At 38.3% G+C, this 24,802-nt stretch overlaps 1 protein-coding gene across 10 annotated transcripts in view; it reads right to left on the bottom strand.

The window, feature by feature from the left end:
• PLCB4 (phospholipase C beta 4) overlaps positions 1–24,802 on the bottom strand; it is a 418,385-nt gene that overhangs the window by 25,184 nt on the left and 368,399 nt on the right. For all 10 annotated transcript variants that reach the window (XM_079944160.1, XM_079944161.1, XM_079944159.1 and 7 more), the window contains 5 exons: positions 23,747–23,951; positions 9,022–9,110; positions 8,132–8,282; positions 3,156–3,205; positions 2,944–3,009 (listed from right to left, as the gene is read on the bottom strand). In XM_079944160.1, coding sequence (XP_079800286.1) covers positions 2,944–3,009; positions 3,156–3,205; positions 8,132–8,282; positions 9,022–9,110; positions 23,747–23,951 — 561 coding nt within the window. The remainder of the gene's footprint in view (positions 1–2,943; positions 3,010–3,155; positions 3,206–8,131; positions 8,283–9,021; positions 9,111–23,746; positions 23,952–24,802) is intronic.

Raw genomic sequence — 24,802 nt, 5'->3', positions numbered from 1 at the left:
ACTGCCAAAGCAGGTTGAATAGAAAAGTGGGCCCCCTGTGTATTTAATGTGGGAGAAGGAATTCATCATAAGCTTATAATCATACATTTGTTACTTTAACTTCTGAAGTACATGAGGATATGGAAAACAAGCCATGAAACGCATTTGCCTGCTAAGAAATGCTTTCAAAAAGCATTCTGAAAAGCAACAGGCAAGCACTGTATATTTTACTGTGCAATTTGGCTCTGTTACTTGACTGAAGGCATTTTGAAAGCTTCCTCCAAAAAAATGTACACTAAAGCTGTTACGAAAGTCCACACAAATTTAGATGGTAGGATTTAGGGAGATTTAAAATCTCCTTTTAAGTTTTGGTTCTATTAGAATGTGGGGCTCCAAGAAGCTTGAAGTTGTTTCTGCAAATGAAGGCAACTTGGATTCTATTCTGCCATATAGGATTTATTTGTTACTAAATACTAATATTTCCTCACCAATAAGTGTGAAGAAAATGGAAGGAATAAAGTTCAGTGCCATCAGAGGGGAAGAGCTATCAAAGCTACCTCTAAATTCTCTCATGCAAAAATAATTTTTCACTTGCTATTGACTGAATATTTGTATCCCTCCCCACTCTGAATTCATATGTGGAAGCCCTAATCCCCAGTGTGTTTGGAGGGGCTGCCTTTGAGAAGTGGTGAGGTCATGAGGGTGGAGCTTTCATGAATGGGATTAGTGCCCTTATAAGAAAATACAGGAAAGAGATGAAAGCTCTCCACACCATGTAAGGAGCAGTAAGAAGGAGGCTGTCTGTAAACCAGGAAGGGGGCCCTCATCAGACACTGAATCTAGTGCACCCTGACCTTGGACTTCCAGCCTCCAGTACTGTAAGAAAGAAACTGTTGTTTAAGCCACCTGGTCTATGGTAATCTGTCATAGCAGCCCAAACTGACTAAGACATCATCTTTGCCACTTTTCCGATTAAGCAGATAGGCCTGTTAATAGAACTGAGACAGTCTGAACTCGAAGCTTTAGATAGGGAACCAGCAGACAATTCTGCTCAGTGTTATATAGGTTAAGTTCTAAAGAACCAAGGAGCAACCTTCCTCAGCAGCTGTCCAGGTAACCAGTATATTGACACTGTCCAAACTAGATGGAGATTTACATACTGTCCCACGTGCTGCCACTGCCTTTGACGCAATGCGGGAACTTGTTTACTTACTGAAGCATCCAATACCCTTCACAGAATAATGCAATAAGAGTATGGGTTCCAGACTCAAGACAATTTGGGTGCAAATATTGGCTCTGCTACCCTCTAATGCTGGGGCATTAGTTACATGGCTTCACCTCCCTGATCTTAACTTCCACATGTGCACAATGGGGACTTAGAATTTATCTTATAGGGTAGAGAGTATAAGATGAGGTAATAAATATAAAGTGCTGAACACAGCATCTGGAAAATACTTCACATACAAAAATCCTAGATGGTATATTATTCTTATTATTATCAGACATGGTATATTTCCTGGTCATGCCTCAAGGAAATATTAAATGAGACTCAGGCAAAATGTTTAAATTTCCAATCAGTCCAAAGGCCATTGAGATGCCTGCCTCAATAACAGAGATCCAACTTAAACAGAAGGAAAATCTGGTGGATGACGCCTTGCCATATGGTTACCAACTCCACTCCTAATAACCAAAGTCATTGAAAGTACATTCGCATTTCCTTTTCTCTCCCTTTTCTGTTCCCTTTCCATATTCCAGCTTGCTGCCAATGACCAATAAAATGGAAATCCCTACTTGAGCTCTGTCTCCACACTTATAAACATCTGTGGCGGGTTTCCCACGTGGGCAATGAAAGGAATTCCACTGAATAGAATTGAAATTTGAGCAGTCTTTGAAGTGACCGCTATATCAGCAAATCCATGAAGCCAATAATACAGGGACTGTTACTAGGCCAAGATTAGGCCAAATTTCTCAAAGGAGCACAAACCATTAAAGAGATGACAGAGTTCCAGGCTGCACTCTTTGCATCTTCGTATTTGAAGTGACTCAGAGGTTCATCACTCAAGTCCAGCTCTGCAGGCTGTGCCTTGGTTTGAGGCTGGGGTCAGGGTATAAAGAAGTGGGATGGCAACATGAGCTTAAAAGAATTCAGAAGTCCTTTCAAGTTAAGAAATTAAAATTTCTCTTGCTCTCCTTACCCGTAATGGAAGAGGACATATTTACCCTTCCAGTAGCAGCAGCTGTTGTGATACATCTTAGGAAGGAAAAAGATATCACGTTTGTCTCTTTTCCCGGTGAGGGAAGACTTGAAAGCAGGATGGCGTCTGGGTGCTGTGAAGTTTTTCAACCTACGTGAGAATTCCTGCTATTCTCTTAAATTTGTAGCTAACTTAGAATTTCTCATGTTCACTGTCCAAAGACCTCTTCTTATGGGTAAGTAGGAACAACAGCTATATTCCATAAGTAGGCCAGCAAGCAGAGTTTACATAATGGGGGGGAAGGTGAGACAAACTCTTTCTCTAGGTGGCTTGGGTGAGAAGTTTGGAGCTGGCCAGCATCTCCCCTGACACACCGTGTATGGCAAACTATTTGCCAGTGACTAAGGGAATTTCGGTACCCAGAGACTAAGACTATGCGCTGGTTTTCAATAGTCAGGTGACAGCCCACTCGTTTAGATAAAGTCAAATTATGAAACAATTTTGAAATGGGTGAAGCTTTGTTATGCTTTTGAAATAAATGTTAGAAACACAGATCACAAATCAGTGACAACCAATCCCAAATGGATTCTATTTTTAAATTTCATTTCTAAGCAGTTAAAATGAAGGTCCTTCTGCCCAGTTGGTTGGTATCAGTTTCTAAGTAGTGTTTTTGGCTGTGAGGTTTCATCAGAGAGATGAAAGGAAAAAACACACAAACAAGCAAACAAAACTACACACACATATTGCTTGCCCACACAAAACACTGTACCTTTGCATGTTTCTTCTTTAAAGAATTGAGCTCCTTCTGTTGTTTCTTTAAATGCTTCAAGTAAGCCTGTGGGGGGGAAAAAGAAAGACAGGATCCCAAATAAGTTTGTATAGTACTACCACAATGATTACAGTTGGTGAGAAACAAAAATAAGTCAGTTTCACCAACAGGCAGAACACAAGAGTGCTGGCAAAATGACGGAGTAATTTTACCTTCATCTGCTTTAAATCTTCTATCCTCACTTGAGGGATCAGTTCAATACCTGAAACAAAAAGTCACTGTGTATATTAAAAATGAGAGAGAATAAGTGATCATATCAAATTCACAGTTTTGAAATCGCATCTAAAGATGCTGACGCAGCTTTGCATGTAATGTTATGGATATAAACATCTTAGTTTCTTATTATAGAGCAATTAATTAGACACTTACCTGAAACGTTTATTGTTTTAGGTCAGGTTCCCTACTATCAGAGCCTGAAAAGGGAATTTGTGTACACACGATTTATCAAGGGAAGGCTCTCAGGAGAAACCCCTTAGAGGGTGGGAGAGAAGCAGGATAGGGCAGAGGAAGAAGCTTGAGTGTCTTTCTAGCTGAAATCCAGCCTAGGTCTGATCCTACAGAAAATTCTTTAGCATAAACGGCCCTCTGGTGTTGTTCTAGTTTGAGGTAAGGAAACTGGGCTTTTGTAACCCCATATCACTCAGCTAAGGGTGTCAGAGATTTTACAGAATCTTCCTTTTCGAGGCAAGAGAACTCGCATGGTCTGAGGGCAACTCTAGGGAGAAAAGTGCAGCTGTGATTTGCAGTCAGCCAGTATTCCCAGACACCGGGGGTTGCGACACCAACCCCATAGAGGAGATCAGACCAGGCACAGCAGCATCTATTACAGTTACCTTTATCTTTGTATTTGAAGGCTCATCCTATCAGTCCACTAACTACCAACTCTATTCCCAGCTTAACCATCATCAAAGAACAAAACATTTTTTCAGCTGCTTTCTTTAACTGAATTTAATTTTAGCATTTAAGTGATATACTACTGAGTCCAAAAATGCCTTTAACAGACAGAAAATAATGAAAATAATGAAATCAAACCATCATAGAACAGGACGCTGTCATGAGGACCTAGATTAATATACTAAGTCATCCTGTTACTGGAGTGATGCTAAGCCAGGTGTTGTCATGGCAACCACATTTGTAGGCGAATCCCAAAACACATTCTGTTTGACTGCAGATTTTCATCTTAGGCAAACAAGACGAATGTGCACTCTGTACTATAATTGATTTCCGTTAGAATCCCAAAGGCTAGGTATGAAATATTCAAGAAAGATAGGTGTCAAGTTCTAGGTTCTTGTTTTTCAGCTGTACTCATTTTAAGAAGATGTGCACATCCAGTGTGAGCGTGGTAAGGACAGAAAAAAGGAGAGTCATGGCGGGGAGAAATCAGTCTTCTGATCTATAACATTTTGTGATAGGGGTGTCAAGGGATCATGGGGCTACTCTCTAATCTCTTAGGTCTGACATCACAAGCTAATTCCCTGCTTTACTGCAGGGCAGAGGAGTCTATCCTGGCATCACTAAGAGCTCCCTACCTTTGGGTCTCTTTTCTCTCTTCTATAAAATGAACACACAGAATTGGGGGGCATGCAAGGTCCTCTGGAGATCTAACAAATACTAAGAGTTTGACCTAGTCTGATGAGACTCTTTTTTGGTGTTTGTTCAATGAAATCTTGATTAACAGGACCCTGTGAAAACATAAACCTTTGGTCTTTTTTGGAGAAAGACACATTATAAAAGTGTTAGTTCCTGTGAATGATTTAGTTAGTTAGGAAAAAAACACACTCTACAGAACAGGAACTGGTACATGCTTGGTTTCATCTATATGTCCAAAGCAGCTTGTCTAATAGGACTTCCAACAGGAGTGGATATGTTCCATCTGTGAGCTGCCCAGTGGATGGCCATGAGTTCCTCGTGGCTCTTGAGCACCTGAAATGTGGCCAGTGTACCTGAGGAACTCAAGTTTTGATTTTTAAGCCCAAAGAGCCACATGTGGCCAGTGGTTTCTATATTGGATAGTGTAGGTCTCCAGGCTTCTGGTGTGAAAGTAGGGGTGAATTTCTACAATTTGGGCCCCAAAGATTTTGACTAGTTGGAGGTTCAGTATATATATTTTTTGTTTTTATCAACGCAGCTCATTAAAAATGACTTGTTTTCTCTCAAACTGTAATTTGGAAATCAACTAGTTGAGTTTCCTTAATGCTTTATCCTTAAAATTAAAGAGAAAATCAAGCATCATTGGTGCAGTTATTGCTATTTGGCTGTGTGTCTAAGAGAAATCATGTAGAACTTCAGGACACCTCACCTTCACAGATGTTCACAGCAAATTCTGTCGGGCTCCACCCTGACAGCTTCCTTTTCACCCTGAAACTTCTCTTCTTGGCTCAGACAGGACACCTTTTATGCAGGACACCTTTTATCCCTCTTTATGCAGCAGGATCATTTTCTTTCTCTTGATTCAGCTCTTCCTCAGAGGCTGTTTCACTATATACCTCTCTCTTGCATTTTCCTTCTCTTTCTCTTCACTGGTTCCTACCAACATGCTACTGTTCTCCACAACAACCATTTTATATCTTAAATCATCAATTTTTCTAACCTGGTTTCCATTCTCATCACCCAGGCATCCCTGATCCAACAGTAATTATGCAGTCTTAACTTCTCTGGACTGTCTACAATACCTTCCAAAACTCATTCTTCTTATAACATATATCTCTCTCTGTTTTTCTTTGTTTTCATTCCTGCTATCTTTCTAAGCATTCTCACATTCACTCTCTCTCTTTCTCTCCCTCCTACCTCCTCTTTACCTACCACAGCTCTGCTGTTGCATGTTTCCACCCAGATGTACCACTGACAGCTGGAACCTGATGATGTCCAGGACCAGAATCATCTTACTCGAAGCTTTTCTTCCTCTTGAGTTCTCTACTTCACTCAACGGCACCATCTCTCTCTGTGACCTGACCTTGAAGTCGCTGAGTTACCTCCTAAGTCCCATATCCAAGCCACCAATTGATTTCCATCCTTCTTTTCCCTCTGAGTACTTCCAGCCTAATTCAGGCCCTCCTGGCCATTAGTATGGCTCATTCGTTCATCAGCCATTTACTTCTTAAGAGAAGAGACTTTAGATCTTTACTAGGCATCGTTCCAGGGACACACTGAATGACAGAGGGGTGGTCTTGTCAGCAATAACTGCTTTCTCTGGTTGTTATCATGTCATATAAATATAATGTGAATAAATATATAATATAAATATAAGGTGATAAGCGTTATAGTAGAGGCACAAATACTCTAATTCTTCACTTGCCCTTAGCATCCATTCCTTCCTTTTAAAGAATATTTCTGCCAAGACTGTATTAATCTTCTTAAAAAAATCGTCTCATGTCATTTCCCATTCTCAGGTGGTCCCAGATCCTTTCCAGACCAGGACTGGCCCTGCCCCCTTTCCTACCCCTGGCTGCTTCCTATGTGGCTTCCTCCTGGGCTCCTCCACCTTCTCTTCCTGTTCACGTCAGACCTTCATTTCAAGGCCCAGCTCAGTTAGGACATCATCCTTAAGTCTCCTCTGAGCGCCAGCTGGAAGGGGCCCTCTCCCTCTTGTTTCTGAGAGGTCAGCGCTCACAAACACTGCCTGGTCGAGGGGTGGAAGCCTGTCCCATCTTACCCCTCCGGCCATGTGAGGTCCCTGAAGGTGCAAAGGCATTTCTCATAGAACCGAGTACTGCCACTTAGAGGAGGCTCCCAAGTCCCCTGAACAAAAGGCCAAAATGAAAGTGTGTTGACCCTCTTCCTCAGGGCGTCTGCGGAGGGGACGAGGGAAAGGGAGAGCTTTCTTCCAATGGCTCCTTCCTGTGTAATCTCATTTGGAACCAGGAGTGAAACAGTTCAAAACACAAACATGGTCCCTTCTAGAACTAGGATCACTTCTGTCCTCTGAAAGCTAGTCACACTGCTTTTGCAGGCCACTTAACTCACTATAATTACTAATGTCTTTATGTGCTGGTGGGCATGACACAAGAACTTTAACTAAACAAAAACTCTTCCATTTTCCACTCTCTATCTCTGTCTGGGTGGCTGATGTTAAGAACGACCAGTGCTGGACGGAACGCCCAAATCCTGCATCATTACCTTGTTCCACATTCTTTCCAGGGAGAAACAGACAAGTTGCAAAGTACAACTGGGGCTACTTTCGTGCCGTCTCATTCTCTAATTTGTTTCACAAAGCTCAGTGCACACTTAGTTTCCTGCTAAATTACAATGCTGCTTTGGTTAAGGAAAGCCTGTCATTTCTTACCTTAAACTGCAGCACTATGTGTATTTAAGTAAACAGACAACTTGATCTTCTTATACCAAAGATGCTGAATTCACATATAAATGGGAGATATATATACTGAATAGAAAACCATTAGGAAAAGCAGAAATTCTTCTTAAAGTAAGAAGAGCGAATTTAGTAAATGATTCAGGTCAAGGAGAATATTTACAATATTTAATTATCATATGGGACGGGGACCATCCAATCAGAATGGAGGCCTGGACAATAAGAATGGAAGTTCCCTTTAAATAATCAGTACAATTGCTCCCCCTACACACCAGCACACGGGACATAATTCTTTGCAATGCCACCTCTAATGATCTTTCGTTTCATTCATAGGTAACCACACAGAACTGGCCTTCAGATGCCCATCAATAATTTTACAAATAAATAGTCACAGATGCTAAATATCTACAGATGGGGGGAAATTCTCAATAAAGGAATGCAGGAATGTCAGAACAATCAGGATTCTGTTGGTTTATAAGCTCACTGCCCATGCCTATGGTAGTATCTGGAGGAGAGAGGGGATGAGTTCGGTAAGTTCACTCTGTCAATGCTTTTTCCATAAAGGACACCAAACGTAAACATTTCTAGATCTACGAATATTGTATGCAGTATGACTACAGTGCAGGGGATCTAGCAGATGAAACACTGACTTCCTGTTAACCACTCAGGGAAATTAAGCTGTTTGTTCAACCCACAAGAAAACCTGCTGCTCTTGGGATTTATGGAACCATGAAAATTGGCAAAATTAACAATTCTAAATACCTGCATCAAAGATTCTAAAATTGCCAGAAGAGACAAGGAGCCCAGACAACTCTCCTTTACCTTTCTTGGCCTCCAGGCCAGCTCCCAGGGCGGCCGTGGTGGTGGGCCTGAGCTCTGAGCTGCTCTGAGGGGTCACACTTGCTTTCGCTGTGTTGGCTTTCCCTTTCTTGTCATTCTTTGATGTGTCACTGGGCACGTCGGCAATGTCACTCTGGAACAGAAATATTTATACTGACCCAAATGAATGCCACCTCAAGTTCAAATGTCTTGCACATTCTTCCTTTTACTGAATCCAGTCTGTACCATCAACTTTTCCCCTTCTGCATCCTAGCCTCTACTCCTTAAATAGATCTTTGCTTGGCAGGAGTAAACACATGGTTTCCTCAGGCTTGGGACAAATGATGAAGCCTAGGAAAGCAGATGTAGCTCCTTTACAAGCAGGATATACCTTCTTTTTTTCCAGCTACTGGAGACATTTCCGTGTCCATTCTAAACTGAGGAGTAAGGGGAGTTTTAAAAACAAAGAAGTAAACACCACAACTGTGCACTGAAATTGAAGGTTGGATGCAAGACTAGTAAAAAATAAACAATAGTAAACGTCCATTTCATTAATACACTGAATAAGGTTAGCTGGTATTTCAGTGTCTCACAAAAGCATCCTATATTCTAAATGTTCCTAAAAGCATCATGAATGTTTTCCATTTCATTTCTAATGGGGCCAGGATCCCCGGATGTTAGTGAAGCCACAGTGAGGAAGTGGGTCACATTTTATTAAATATGCTACGTCCTCATAGACCTTTGAAACTCTTTTGTTGAATTGATAAGTTCAGTTTCAAAAACCACTTTTGAACTTGTTCTATTAATTTATTACTTTGTCTTGCTCTTGTAATCACTGTTAGACACCCAAACTTCCCCAACTCGGCTGCCTTTAATTGACCATTGCTACTTACGGTTTCAATGCCCATAGCTCTCATTTGGTCTGCTCTCTTTTCCGTAATGGAAAGAAATTTCTTTGGATCTGATAAAGCATCCACAATATCTGGGGGGAAAAGATATCACTGAGCTGTGAATTCTCTGTTTTACTGAAAACATCTACGAAAATTCAGCTAACAAACTGTTTATAATCTCTGACCCCTGTGATGTCTTCTGTTAAGTACCTTCTCCTAGGACATAAGACAAGGTTAGAAAAGCACAACTAGTTGCTGAAAACAAGAAATAAGTAAAGGCAAGAATAAAAGGCCAGATGATTTTCTCTTAGTTTCCCCTTATTTTTTTTCCCAAATGAAAAGGATGGGGAGGCAGGTCAAGCTAATTGAATTGCCTTGGGGTCTCTCTACTTGTGTGACTTTGAACAAGTTGATCAATATTTCTAGCCTCAGTTTCTTCACAGGAAAATTAGAACTAATAGCACCCACCCTGCAGAGGCACTATGAGCATTCAATGAAAAAGTACCTGGAGCACAGTAGATGCCACCAGCAGTAGCCTTATTTTTAGATACAGAAGGAAAATACATATTTAAAGCCAATTTTGGTACCATGTAGATAAAGTGAGTGCAAGTTATAGCTGAGAAAACACTGGAGCAATATTTCAAGATTTCATCTTTTAGGGAATTTCCTGGCAGTCCAGTGGTTAGGACTTGGTGCTTTCACTGCGGTGGCACAGGTTCAATCCCTGGTCGGGGAACTAAGATCCCATGAGCCTCCCGGTGTGGCCAAAAAAAAAAGAAAAAAATCGTCTTTTACATAACATCAGTTGAAGAGTTCCAAGTACTTTCAAACGGAATTTCATACAATTTTGTATAATTTATCAATATTATAGAAGGAATCATTATTCTCATCCCCTTAAAGCAGTACATAATTTACAGCTCGTAAAAGTTGTATGTTTATAAATTTACCCCTAGCAGAATCACCTTCCTAATTACATTGATATGATTTTTAAATTTTTTTCTTTTATAATAGAAAATAATATATGCACATGATAAACATTCAAATGTATAAAATGAAAAAGTAAACATCTCCTCTCCTGCCCATCCCAGACAAAATTCAACACCCATTTATGATAAAAGCTCTCCAGAAAGTGGGCATAGAGGGAACCTACCTCAACATAAAAAAGGTCATATACGACAAACCCACAGCAAACATCATTCTCAATGGTGAAAAACTGAAAGCATTTCCTCTAAGATCAGGAAAAAGACAAGGATGTCCACTCTCACCACTATTATTCAACATAGTTTTGGAAGTCCTAGCCATGGCAATCAGAGAAGAAAAAGAAATAAAAGGAATACAAATTGGAAAAGAAGTAAAACTGTCACTGTTTGCAGATGACATGATACTATAAGTAGAGAATCCTAAAGATGTCACCAGAAAACTACTAGAGCTAATCAATGAATTTGGTAAAGTTGCAGGATACAAAATTAATGCACAGAAATCTCTTGCATTCCTATACACTAATGATGAAAAATCTGAAAGAGAAATTAAGGAAACACTCCCATTTACTACTGCAACAAAAAGAATAAAATATCTAGGAATAAACCTACCTAAGGAGACAAAAGACCTGCATGCAGAAAACTATAAAACACTGATGAAAGAAATTAAAGATGATACAAATAGATGGAGAGTTATACCATGTTCTTGGATTGGAAGAATCAACATTGTGAAAATGACTATACTACCCAAAGCAATCTACAGATTCAATGCAATCCCTATCAAACTACCAGTGGCATTTTTTACAGACTAGAACAAAAAATCTTAAAATTTGTATGGAGACACAAAAGACTCTGAATAGCCAAAGAAGTCTTGAGGGAAAAAAATGGAGCCGGAGGAATCAGACTCCCTGACTTCAGACTATACTACAAAGCTACAGTAATCAAGATAATATGGTACTGGCACAAAAACAGAAATATAGATAATTGGAAAAGGATAGAAAGCCCAGAGATAAATCTATGCACCTATTGTCAACTAATCTATGACAAAGGAAGCAAGGATATTAAATGGAGAAAAGACAGTCTCTTCAATAAATGGTACTGGGAAAACTGGACAGCTACATGTAAAAGAATGAAATTAGAACATCCCCTAACACCATACACAAAAATAAACTCAAAATGCATTAGATACCTAAATGTAAGACCCGACACTATAAAACTCTTAGAGGAAAACACAGGAAGAACACTCTTTGACATAAATCACAGCAAGGTCTTTTTTGATCCACCTCTAGAGTACTGGAAATAAAAACAAAAATAAACAAATGGGACCTAATGAAACTTAAAAACTTTTGCACAGCAAAGGAAACCATAAACAAGACGAAAAGACAACCCTCAGAATGGGAGAAAATATTTGCAAATGAATAAACGGACAAAGGATTAATCTCCAAAATATATAAACAGCTCATGCAGCTCAATATTAAAAAAATAAACAACCCAATCCAAAAATGGGCAGAAGACCTAAATAGACATTTCTCCAAAGAAGACATACAGATGGCCAAGAAGCACATGAAAAGCTGCTCAACATCACTAATTATTAGAGAAATGCAAATCAAAACCACAATGAGGTATCACCTCACACCGGTTAGAATGGGCATCATGAGAAAATCTACAAACAACAAACGCTGGAGAGGGTGTGGAGGAAAGGGAAGACTCTTTCACTGTTGGTGGGAGTGTAAATTGATACAGCCACTATGGAGAACAGTATGGAGGTTCCTTAAAAAAACAAAAATAGAATTACCTTATGACCCAGCAATCCCACTACTGGGCATATACCCAGAGAAAACCATAATTCAAAAAGACACATGTACCCCAATGTTCATTGCAGCACCATTTACAATAGCCAGGTCATGGAAGCAACCTAAATGGCCATCGACAGATGACTGGATAAAGAAGATGTGGTACATATATACAATGGAATACTACTCAGCCATAAAAAGGAACGAAATTGGGTCATTTGTAGAGACGTGGATGAATCTAGAGACTGTCATACAGAGTGAAGTAAGTCAAAAAGAGAAAAAGAAATAACATATATTAACGCATATATGTGGAACCTAGAAAAATGGTACAGATGAACCAGTTTGCAGGGCAGAAATTGAGACACAGGTGTAGAGAACAAACGTATGGACACAAAGGGGAGAAAGCGGCAGGGGTTGGGGATGGTGGTGTGATGAACTGGGAGATTGGGATTGACATATATACACTTATATGTATAAAATGGATAACTAATAAGAACCTGCTGTATAAAAAGTAAATAAAATTAAATTTTAAAAAAAGTAACATGATCATCTCAATAGATGCAGAAAAAACTTTTTACAAAATTCAACATCCATTTATGATTATAAACCTTTAACAAACTGGGTATAGAGGGAACATACCTCAACATAATAAAGTCCTTATATGACAAGCACATAGCCGGCATCATACTCAATAGTGAAAAGCTGAAAACATTTCCTCTCAGATCAGGAACAAGACAAGGATGCCCACTCTTGCCACTTTTATTCAAAACAATATGGGAAGTCCTAGCCACAGCAATCAGACAGGAAAAAGAAATAAAAGGAATCAAAATTGCAAAGGAAGAAGTAAAATTGTCACTGTTTACAGATGACACGATACTATACATAGAAAATTCTAAAGATGCCACCAAAAAACACCAGAACTCATTAATGAATTCAGTAACGTTGCAGGATACAAAGATAATATACATAAATCTGTTGCTTTTCTGTACACTAACAACAAACTATCAGAAAGAGAAAGCAGGAAAACAATCTATTTATAATCACATCAAAAAGAATAAAATACTTAGAAATAAACCTAAATAAGGAGGTAAAAGACCTATACTTGGAAAAGTAAAGACACTGATGAAAGAAATTGAAGATGACACAGACAGATGGAAAGATATACTGTGTTCCTGATTGGAAGAATTAATATTGGTAAAATTGACCATACAACCCAAGGCAATCTACAGATTCAATGTAATTCTTATCAAATACCAATAACATTCTTCACAGAATTAAAACAAATAATTCTAAAATTCATATGGAGACACAAAAGACCCTGAATAGTCAAAACAATCTTGAAGAATAAAGCTGGAGGTATCACACTCCCTGATTTCAAACTATACTAAAAGCAACAGTAATCAAAATAGTATGGTACTGGCACCAAAACAGATACATAGATCAATGGAACAGAATAGAGAGCCTAGAAATGTGCCCACACTTATATGGGCAATTAATCTATGACAAAAGAGGCAAGAATATGCAATGGGGAAAAGACAGACTCTTCAATAACTTGTATTGGGAAAACTGGACAGCTACATGCAGAAGAATGAAACTAGATTACTTTCTCACATTATGCACAAAAATAAATTCAAAATGGATTAAAGACTTAAATGTAAGACCTGAAACCAAAAAACTTCTAGAAGAAAACATAGGCAGTAAGCTCTTTGACATCAGTCTTAGTAATATTTTTTTGGATATGACTCCTCACATAAGGGAAACAAAAGCAAAAATGAACAAATGGGAGTACATCAAACTAAAGACTTTTGCACAGTGAAGGAAACCATCAACAAAACAAAAATACTATCTACTGAGTGGGAGAAGATATTTGCAAATGATAAATCTGACAAGGGATTAATATCCAAAATATACAAAGAACTCATACAACTCAACATCAAAAAAACAAACAACCTGATTTTAAAAAAAGGGCAAAGGATCTGAATAGACAGTTTTCCAAAGAAGACATACAAATGGCCAACAGACACATGAAAAGATGCTCAACATCACAACTCATCAGGGAAATGCAAATCAAAGCCACAATGACATATCACTCACACCTGTCAGAGTGGCTACACAAAAGGCACAAACTTCTAGTTATAAGATAAATAAGTACCGGGGACATATGTACAACATGATAAACATAATTAACAGTGCTGTATGTTAAATATGAAAGTTGTTAAGAGAATAAACCCTAAGAGTTCTCATCACAAGGAAAAGGTTTTTTTCCTATTTCTTTAACTTTGTATCTATATGAGATGATGGATGTTCACTAAACTTATTGTGATAATCATTTCATGATGTATATAAATCAAATCATTATGCTGTACACCTTAAACTTATATGGCACTGTATGTCAATTATATCTCAATACAACTGGAAGAAAAAATTATATAATATGCTTTTTAGATGTATTAGGTTATATATGTAGAGCTTTGAAAATTATCTTTAGTGAGTGGACAATGTTCCATTGAGTTTATGTATAAAACTACTCCCCACTGCTAGATATTTATATGGACTTTCAATTTTTCTATAAAAGATGACTTTGCAAGGAATATGTTAGTGCAAAAAATGATTTCTTCATCCTTTTTAAATCAGAAATTAGTAGTTCAGATATATAATATAACAACCTATATGCCTGATGGGCATTCCTAACAAACTTTTTTCCTAATAAGCTTTAAAATAGTTATTGAAGAATAATTAATGGAAAAAATGAGTATCGAGAAAATAAAGCAGAATCAAGAGGGCACATTGGGTTGAATACCGCCTCCAAAAATTCATGTCTGCCCAGAACCTCAGAATGTGACCTTATTCATAAACAGGGCCTTTGCACATGTAATTAGTTAAGGTCTGAGATGAAACCATTCTGAGTTAAGGCTGGCCCTAAATCCCATGACTAGTATGTTTATAAGAAGAGGACAGGACACACAGAGACGAAGAGAAGAAAGGCCAGGTGATGATGGAGGCAGATTGCAGTGAGACAGCTACAAGCCAAGGAACACTGAGGGCTGCGGGCAGCCACCAGGAGGGTCTGGGAGGACGAAAGGAAGGATTTTCCTAAGAGCCTCCAGAGGGAGCATGGTCCTGCTGACCGCTTGATTTCAAACTTCTAGCGTTCAGAACTGTGAGAGAATAAAAGTTTCTGTTGTTTGAAGTCTACCAGTCTTACTTATTTATATTTTTTAAAAATACCAACTATTTTGGGGTTTAGTGCCATTTCCAAAAGGCTGGTCTCCTGATGAAGAGTTTCCATGTATATTCCTGTTTTTCTCCTCCCTCCTTCCTGCCCGTGTTTTCTCACTTCCATATAGAGTTGAAAGCATCAATTTAGGTATCCCCAAGAACTGCAAAGAAAATGGCAGTTCCTTAGTACAGACTTCCAGATACTTATTGGCTTTTTAGGAGAACTCTGGGTTTTGTTTGTTTGCTTGTTTGTTTAACCACTGTTTTTCAAGGCACGTGGGTGCCTCAGTGGTGAGCATCAACCATGGCACCTGTGACACCCTCCCCTCCCTCCGTGTGCTCACTCCTGGCCCAGGTTCCCTTCCGTTCCCCACTCTACTGTTTCTACCTCATCAACAGGTAAAGGCAGCAGAAAAATACACGTTCCCTGTTGGCTTTAAAGTGATGCTAGTAAAGATCAACAAATTCTATAACTATGATTTTGGATTAGCTCTTTTAGCTTCTACCAAATGATTGATCATTTCCCAAACTGCATTTCCAGGAATGCTAGAAGATACAGAAGGTTCAGAGGCCAGAAGATCTTGTGGTTGAATAAGATCGGGAAATCCTCACATCTCCCCTCTTCTCAGACATTCACAGAGCATCTCAAGGAACTATGAAATAAATACATGTATAAATTCACTTAGCCTAGCAACTCCCAATGTATTTCACCATAATCCATCCTGCCCCCTTCCCACTAGAGCTTTTCTTCTTGGTGTTCTAACTAATATTTTCTGTAGTTCAGAAGAGGTCATAAAAATGGGTATCACTGCTATGTGAATCGGTTTTTCAACAAATATTTGATAGAAAGAATGAGACATTTTAGCATCCACGAGGGACAGGACAAAATGGAAAACCTTTAAATTGTATTGGCAAATTCTGAGGTCATACCCTACAAATGGCATATTAATAAAGGTTGCCCCTCCTCTGGAACCATCTGATGTAAGAAATGGTCAGTTATCTTTGCAAAGAGGCTGGAAAGCAACCCTGTGAAGATACCGGGCAAGTGAACAAGAAACACCTCCACCCCATGCTGTATCTTTAATCATAAGGGGGGCAGAAAGGGGAATTGGGCGAATAAACAAAGAACCACTTCGTCTTTGCTGACATAAAATTAGCCTAGTTGTAGACGAGATAATCTATAGCTGTGGAAGCAGTGATAAGCATTGCTCAAGGGACAAGGGACAAGAGGCTCATGAAATACAGCTTGGAGTGACACAAATATCACACTGGTGATCCATGAACTCTGGAAGCATAGCTTTGACTCTCTTATTTGTTCTCCTCACTACCACTCAGTAATGATAAAAGAAATACAAACGATAAAAACCATCAAAGCAACAGTGAGTGGGAAAAAAGTAATACTGACACTCACTTAATTGTCATCATCTTTGGAACCGTCTCCCATTACCAACAGCAGTGGCTAACAGTGGCAAAGTTGCTGTGATAGGTAAATGCCATTGTCAGTGGTACCTGCAACTACAGAAAAAGCAGCAAAGACAATCCAGCACACTGAGTCTCACTGGATTTGACAAAGGAAAATGCACCTTAGCACCCAACCTAGTACTTCTACTGTGTGTGTGTGTGTGTGTGTGTGTGTGTGTGTGTGTGCGCGTGCGTAAGTGAACGAGAGGACTGTTTTACTCTATGTTCAGTAGAAAACTAATATTACAAAAAATTAAACTCAGGCTTGATTCATGCCTAGCCATTCTTCTTCTAAATGTTACCATTTTTTTTTTCACGTTCAAGTTTAGTTTCGAGAGCTGAGAGACTTCATCTCTGTTCTTAAGCCTAGAGATACTTTACATCTAGGCAGCTCAGGAACAGAAAGATCTATGAAGAGTTCAGAATCTTCCAGAATCATCTTTGTTTGCTTATCTCTTTGTATATCTTGGGAGTTGTTATAGTAACGAGAAGGAAAAGTGGAATTCCCTGCCTCTGTCTCCCGAGGGGGTGAGGAATGAAAACAGGGAACTCATAGGAGTGGAAGAGGGTCAGGGTGGAAAACACTGGTTCTGGACCTATCTCCTGTTCAGGAGGAAATGGGTCAGCTCAGAGTTCAAGGCGTCTAAAGAGTACCGCATGCAAGAAAGTAGAAGTATTTTGAGCAATTGCAGAAGTACCTAGTTGCCTCATCAGTAGAGATTCATCATCATATGGTGACCTCAGAGCACAGAAGCCCAATAAATAAGTGACCAGAAGCTCCTGCAAAAGCCCAAGCCCTCCCTAAAGAGCTGCCTTAACTTGGAAAAGCCATTTAAGAACATTTTTCTTATTGCTATAAAATGACACCACCCACCTGACATTACTGAGATTTAAAATACATTTAAAAATCATGTAGAATACAGAGTTGCTGGTGCTTAAAGACAATCATAGTAACATTAGAATTCTGAAGCTTCTTAGCAAGCCCAGGATTAAGAGGTTTTTCTTAGGATGATGAATTACTTATGACAAAATAACTTACTGCAGTCAATTAAAGGGTAAAGTTAGGGAGAAGAAAATAGAACCAATTGAGTTTTCTTTAACTTATTAGAAATAAATAAAATGAAAAAAAATTAATGGAGGGCTGTTATGGTCAGGTACTATTCCAAGAGCTCATTTGATCTTCACTTATGAGGAGGGTACTACTGTTATCACTGAGTTGCAATGAGGACACTAAAACAAAATGTTATGCTAAGTCATCCAAGGTTAGACAGCCAAGGGGCTCCGTCAGTGTTCTTATGTACCTGTTATGTGGCCTCAGTGAAATAGCATTCTTTCAGGCCAAGAAAAATAGACAGTCTTTGAATCTCCAACCTTTACATTCATAGAACTTTATCTAGACATTAAAATGTATATGAGACCACTTTAGAAATTAATAGAAAGAGATCTTATGAGTAAATTAAAATTTGATTTAAACAATTACTTAAGAAAAAGAGGAGCAACCCAATTTAAAACAAAACAAAACAAAACCAAAGGCACTAGAGTATTTTGCAGGCACAGGAATATGTGACAAAAAAAAAAAATACAAAATGAGTTAAATCTGACTCATAATTGTAAATGCGTGATTTGAAATGACGAGATACCACTTTGACTACCACAGTCCAGAAGTAATAAGTGGAGTCCTGCCATAATGGACAGTGAATTCTCTGTGATGTTCCTGGATGCTGTCCAATGCAATGGGGAAGCTCCACTAAACCTTCATCCCTACTCTCAGATAGTGGTTACACTATTAACGTTGGGTATGTATCCTTCTAGAAATTTTTATGCATTTTATGTACATGTATAAACAGAGAGTTATAGGGCTTTTTGTAAATAATAATGAGATTGTTTTGCAATTTATTTTTTTACTCAGCAATATATCACTGTCATATTCCTATGTTCAAATACTGAGAGCCAAGTTATTATTATTTTTTTAGTGCAAATCACACATTTATTATTAACTCTCTTAATGCACAGAAATTCAAAGTTTAATTTGTCATTGAGAATTTACCTGTTTTTGGTTTTTTTTTTTACATCTTTATTGCAGTATAATTGCTTTACAATGGTGTGTTAGTTTCTGCTTTATAACAAAGTGAATCAGTTATACATATACATATGTTCCCATATCTCTTCCCTCTTGCGTCTCCCTCCCTCCCACCCTCCCTATCCCACCCCTCTAGGTGGTCACAAAGCACCGAGCTGATCTCCCTGTGCTATGCGGCTGCTTCCCACTAGCTATCTATTTTATGTTTGGTAGTGTATATATGTCCATGTTATTATTTTTAATGGCTATTAACGCAGTATTCTATAGAATGGCTGTAATGTATTTAACCAATCCCTAGCGATGGATTAGGTTGTTTCTAATCTTCTTTATACAAATAATGCTGCATGCCACTAGAGTATAATTTTAAAAATTGTTTGCCTTTAACAATCTGATTAAAGAAATAATTCCTAGGGTAAGTATTTGGTGGATTATAAAAGCTGGGACTTACTTAGCTTGGTCAGGCCTAAGAGGTCTTACTTCTATAACTGGATCTAAAATTATGGAGTGATTTTAGACAAACTGACCCACCTAAAAGATGAGAAGACATAATTTACCAAATTACTTAGTGCCCTGACAATGAGAATATTTTCCTGAAGGTGCCCAAACTGTTCAACAGGAGCAGCACACTGTTCTTGCTGACTAACACTAGGTTTTGAGGACACATCCTCAAACAGGAACCAGATCTTTTCAGTTTTAACGCCAAACACACTGTATTTCAGCTTCTTCAGAATGAATCAGTAAGTCCAGCACTTTCCTTATCAAGGCCTTGGCCTGGGCTGCTTCCCTATCTGGAGAGAAATCCAGTCTACCTCTCTGCTGTGATGTATTATTCATCTTTCAAGGCCCAGACAGCTACTGAAACCTCCCTACTCTGATTAATCACTCCTTCGTTCAATGCTCCAAATATCATCTGGTTACTGCCCTTGGGGCATTTATAGAACAGGTTACACTTATCTACGTATACATATATGCCTGCTTACGAAAATGTATATGAGTACAAGGTTGGAAAATTCTTGAGGTTAAGTGTACATGACTTTTTCAACCTTATATCTCTTACTCAGGCTATTCATAGAGTAGGTACTAAATACTTGTTGAAAATATCTATTCTTTTGAGAAAAAAATATCTTAAATGAATACATGAATGGTATACCATTTTTACTTTTTAAACTAGTAAATGCTAACAAAAGTTATAGCTCATACACTGCTGATGGGTTATTTGTCAACCTGTATCTAAAGCTTTAAATATGTATACACACTTTGATGCAACAAATCCATTTCAAAGAATTCATCTTCAGGAAACAATCACGAATATTTCCAAAGCTTCACATTTAGGGTTCTTAGATGCAATATTGTTTATAAGAAAGAAAAATAGAAATGACTTCAATGTTTCAATAACATGATAAATTACAGCATATATAAAATGGAATCTCATCTAGCCAATAAGAATAATTCATGACATGGAGAAAATACTCTCCATTATGTGAAAAAAAATTAAGTCTCTGAAATATTAATCCAACTGAGTATGTATAGTAAGATCCAATTTTATTAAAATAAAGAGAAGAAATGAGATTGGAAGTAAAGGGACCAATATAGTAACAGAGTTCCCTCTGCGCAGTGGATTTATGAATGACCCTTTAAAAATTTTTTATGTTGTCAGAATCTCTTTCTGATACATATTGTACCTACTTTGCCTTTTACAGAATAAAACCTGCTAAACACATTTGCAGAATGAATGAATAAATTCATATTATCTCTCTTTAGCCACATAAAAATCTGATGATGTATATCGACCACTTCCTTCTTTTTTCCCCAGAAAATGCTGGAGTGAAGTGGTGTAGAATTTCATTTTGAACTCTTTCCTATAGAATCAACAAATATCAATGTTCTAGGCAACAGGGACTCTGTAGACTTCCTAATGTGCTGGCTCAGTACATAAATGTTCAGATCTGAATGTGGGTGGTTAGTTAAGCAGATGAAATACAAACGCATTTTGGAAATCAAGAGGCTATGAAGAAGATCAGAAATGTGGAAAAAGTTCCCATATTCTTATTTTGTTACTTTCAGGTAAGTCCCTTAAATAAACCCTCATCATGTCTGCCCTCGGTTTCTTCACATATAAAAGAAATGACTGATAATTCTGAATAAACAGTCTTTGAATGTCACATCTGAGGTTAAGATGTCAACTGCAGAATCCCATCAAGGATAATGTAGTACAGAAATTTCTGATGCTTCTGATAGAAATACTACAATGACACTGTTAGGAAAGAACACTTGCAAGATGATTTTTGGAGATTTGAATCAATACTTACATAAATATTGACACTAGTAATAAGCCACATGATAAACACAGACATTTCTTCAGCATACACCTACATATATTCACATCCATTCTGAACAGTTTCACATTTCTGGATTCTATGTAATGTGCTTGGCACAAAGTAGGAGCTCAACAAACTATACCTTTTCCTTTTCTATTCATTGCTCTCTCTTTTTTTTTAATCATCTTTATTGGAGTATAATTGCTTTACAATGGTGTGTTAGTTTCTGCTTTATAATAAAGTGAATCAGTTATACATATACATATGTTCCCATATCTCTTCCCTCTTGCACCTCCCTCCCTCCTATTCTCCCTATCCCACCCCTCTAGGCGGTCACAAACCACCAAGCTGATCACCCTGTGCTATGCGGCTGCTTCCCACTAGCTATCTATTTTACATGTGGTAGTGTATATATGTCCATGCCACTGTCTCACTTTGTCACAGCTTACTCTTCCCCCTCCCCATATCCTCAAGTCCATTCTCTAGTAGGTCTGTGTCTTTATTCCTGTCTTACCCCTAGGTTCTTCATAACACTCTATGACATAAATCACAGCAAGATCCTTTTATAACCACCTCCTAGAGAAATGGAAACAAAAACAAAAATAAACAAATGGGACCTAATGAAACTTAAAAGCTTTTGCACAGCAAAGGCAACCATAAACAAGACCAAAAGACAACCCTCAGAATGGGAGAAAATATTTGCAAATGAAGCAACTGACAAAGGATTAATCTCCAAGATTTACAAGCAGCTCATGCAGCTCAATAACAAAAAACAAACAACACAATCCAAAAATGGGCAGAAGACCTAAATAGATGTTTCTCCAAAGAAGATATACAGGTTGCCAACAAACCCATGAAAGAATGCTCAACATCACCAATCATTAGAGAAATGCAAATCAAAACTACAATGAGATATCATCTCACACCAGTCAGAATGGCCATCATCAAAAAATCTAGAAACAATAAATGCTGGAGAGGGTGTGGAGAAAAGGGAACACTCTTGCACTGTTGGTGGGAATGTAAATTGATACAGCCACTATAGAGAACAGTATGGAGGTTCCTTAAAAAACTAAAAATAGAACTACCATATGACACAGCAATCGCATTACTGGGCACATACCCTGAGAAAACCATAATTCAAAAATAGTCACGTACCAAAATATTCATTGCAGCTCTATTTACAGTAGCCAGGACATGGAAGCCACCTAAGTGTCCATCATCGGATGAATGGATAAAGAAGATGTGGCACATATATACAATGGAATATTACTCAGCCATAAAAAGAAACAAAATTGAGTATTTGTAGTGAGGTGGATAGATCTAGAGTCTGTCATACAGAGTGAAGTAAGTCAGAAAGAGAAAAACAAATACTGTATGCTAACACATATATAAAGAATCTAAGGAAAAAAAGAAGAAAAGGTCATGAAGATCCTTTTCTATTCAAACAGCCCATTTCCCTGGAGTAAATTAGAGTTTCGTTTGAAAAGGAACACATGTAAAGGCAAAGCCTTTTAAGTCTTCCAACATATTTGTTTATACAACTGTCTTTAAAACATATTAGGTATTATGCACTGCCTGCTTCCTAACTGCAAGTATGTGGAACCTGATTTTATCCATCTGCTGATGCCCTGTGGCCATCACATGCTTCTTAACACCCATGCAGATCTCCCTGGCTCTTTTCTGACCCGTTTACCCAGCCCCACAGCACCCAGTCCCAGACTCTTCCATGTGCTCATTATCTGTTACTCTGTGTTGCAGTTTCTAATAGACTTCCTTTTCCACGAAAAACAAAGGGAAGGGGGAAGGAATCTTTACTCTTGATTTCTCAACTGAAAAATCCTCGTGGCTGACTTTACTGTTTGAACCTGCAATCAAGTTGTTAATGTTGAGCATTAGTTGCAGAAAATCTGCCCTCCAGAGAAGTCTGCATTGTTAAAAACACACAACAAAATAACCTAAAGTTCCCCAAACAAGACTGTGATGTGTTCCAGTATAGCACAGAAACTAGATCTTCATCTAGAGCCAGATACATGTGTGTGCATGTATGCCTTGTTATGTTATATACTGTAATGATGAGCACACATTTCATAAGGCTGCTATGAGGGAGACAGTAATGGTACCTTTACTCTACAGGCCAGGAAATGAGGTGTTTGAAAGGTGATGTCACTGTCTCATGGTCACTCAGCTAGCAGTGGAGAGTCAGGACTTGAACACTTGTTAATTTGATGTACTTTGTGTACTGTTTCCTGGTTCAACAGACTCTGAAAATATAGAGGATCTTTGTTTCCTTTTAATGTTCTTGGCACAGTGGGGGTTATGAAAATTAATATGTTTGGGTTTAAGCAAAATCCTATGACTTGGTCCAACTTTTGATGCTTCCCATTGATTAGTATAACCAAAGGTGGTCTTTTATGGACTGATGGCTGGATTTTGTGTGAGGATGAACTCTCCTGTGATTTGGAAAAAAAAAATCCAGGCATGTTGATAGTTGAGTTCAATTTAAATCTTTTTAGTGAAACCAGTTGACAAGATATCTAAGGTTTTACATCATTCATGTCCTTCCCCACTTTGAGTGATGGTGTAAATATATTTTTCACAAATGTATTTGTGAAAGTTGAAAAACAACATAAAATTACAGTATTTTAAAATAAGAAAGAACCTTAAAGATAATCTAGACTTGCCCTTTCATTTCTTACTAGGAGACCTGAGGTTACTAATTATCCCTGATTTCTTCAATACTATAGGGGTTGGCAGCATTGCCAGCAAAAGACTTTTTAACAATTGTTGAAATAGCTTATAATTGTGCAGTTGAGGGGGAAATACACACACACACACACACACACACACACACACACACAATATTCTAAAAGTTTAACTAACCTCCAAATCCATCAGGCACATATGTTTTAAGAACAATATTGCAGAAAATTGTTGGCAGTGATAAAGGTTTATTTCCCTCGTTTCGAAGAGAAATGTGTCGATAGCCTGCTTGGAGGCCATCCAGTGGCAGAATCCTCTGGCCAATCAGTTTGTTGTTGTCATCATACACTGCAAGTCTCAAGACTGCCAGGTCAGGGAGGATCACCTGCAAACAAGAAATGATACTTTTTGTTGCTTTTTGGAATGCAGCTCCCAAGAATTACAACTCTAGGAATCTGGAATATATTCATAATGTTCTGAAAGGCTTCTTTATGGTGAAAATAAGCCAATGGTCAATTTGCATTCTTAAAGCATACTGTATAAGCTACAATGCCCAAGCCATTGAGAAAGGCAATTGGAACAGGTTGGAATTCATTTCCTGGAAATCATTTCCTGAAAATTTTAGATGGAATGAATGGATGTGAAAGATGACTACTCCAACCCTTGGCATCTTTCCTCATCCCACCCATGTAATGGATGAGCAAAAGGAGACCCTGAGAAATAAAGTGACTTTCCTTTATGTCAGAGATGGCCAGTGACAGCTGGGCCTAGATACTGGGGCTCCTGATTTCTAGTCCTGTGATCTGTCTACTACCTGGGCTGCTTCTGACATCAAACTCTGTTTTTAAGAATATGGAAAGTATCTTTGAAGAAACACCTCATGTATAAAAGACAATCTATATATAAATTTAGATTTCCCCTTTTCCTTGCACACCTCAGTTTTTAACACATTTTGGGATATTAAATAGAGTAAGATGGGGCAGCTAGAAGCATTAACATAGGGAATTCCCTGGCAGTCCAGTGGTTTGCACTCTGTGCTCTCACTGCCAAGGGCCCAGGTTTGATCCCTGGTCAGGGAACTAAGATCCCGCAAGCTGTGCAGCACAACAAATAAAACAAAACAAACAAAAACAGAACAAAACAAAAAACCACCAACAAAAATCAACATTAACATATACCCAAGACATCTACTCTTGCCATCCCCAAACCTAATACATGGCCATAACATCTGAGCTC

The sequence above is a fragment of the Stenella coeruleoalba genome (assembly GCF_951394435.1).
Source record: "Stenella coeruleoalba genome assembly, chromosome: 15".
Classification (NCBI taxonomy): domain Eukaryota; kingdom Metazoa; phylum Chordata; class Mammalia; order Artiodactyla; family Delphinidae; genus Stenella; species Stenella coeruleoalba.
The sequence above is the reverse complement of the archived record's forward strand: the minus strand, read 5'-3'. Positions and strand labels throughout refer to the sequence as shown.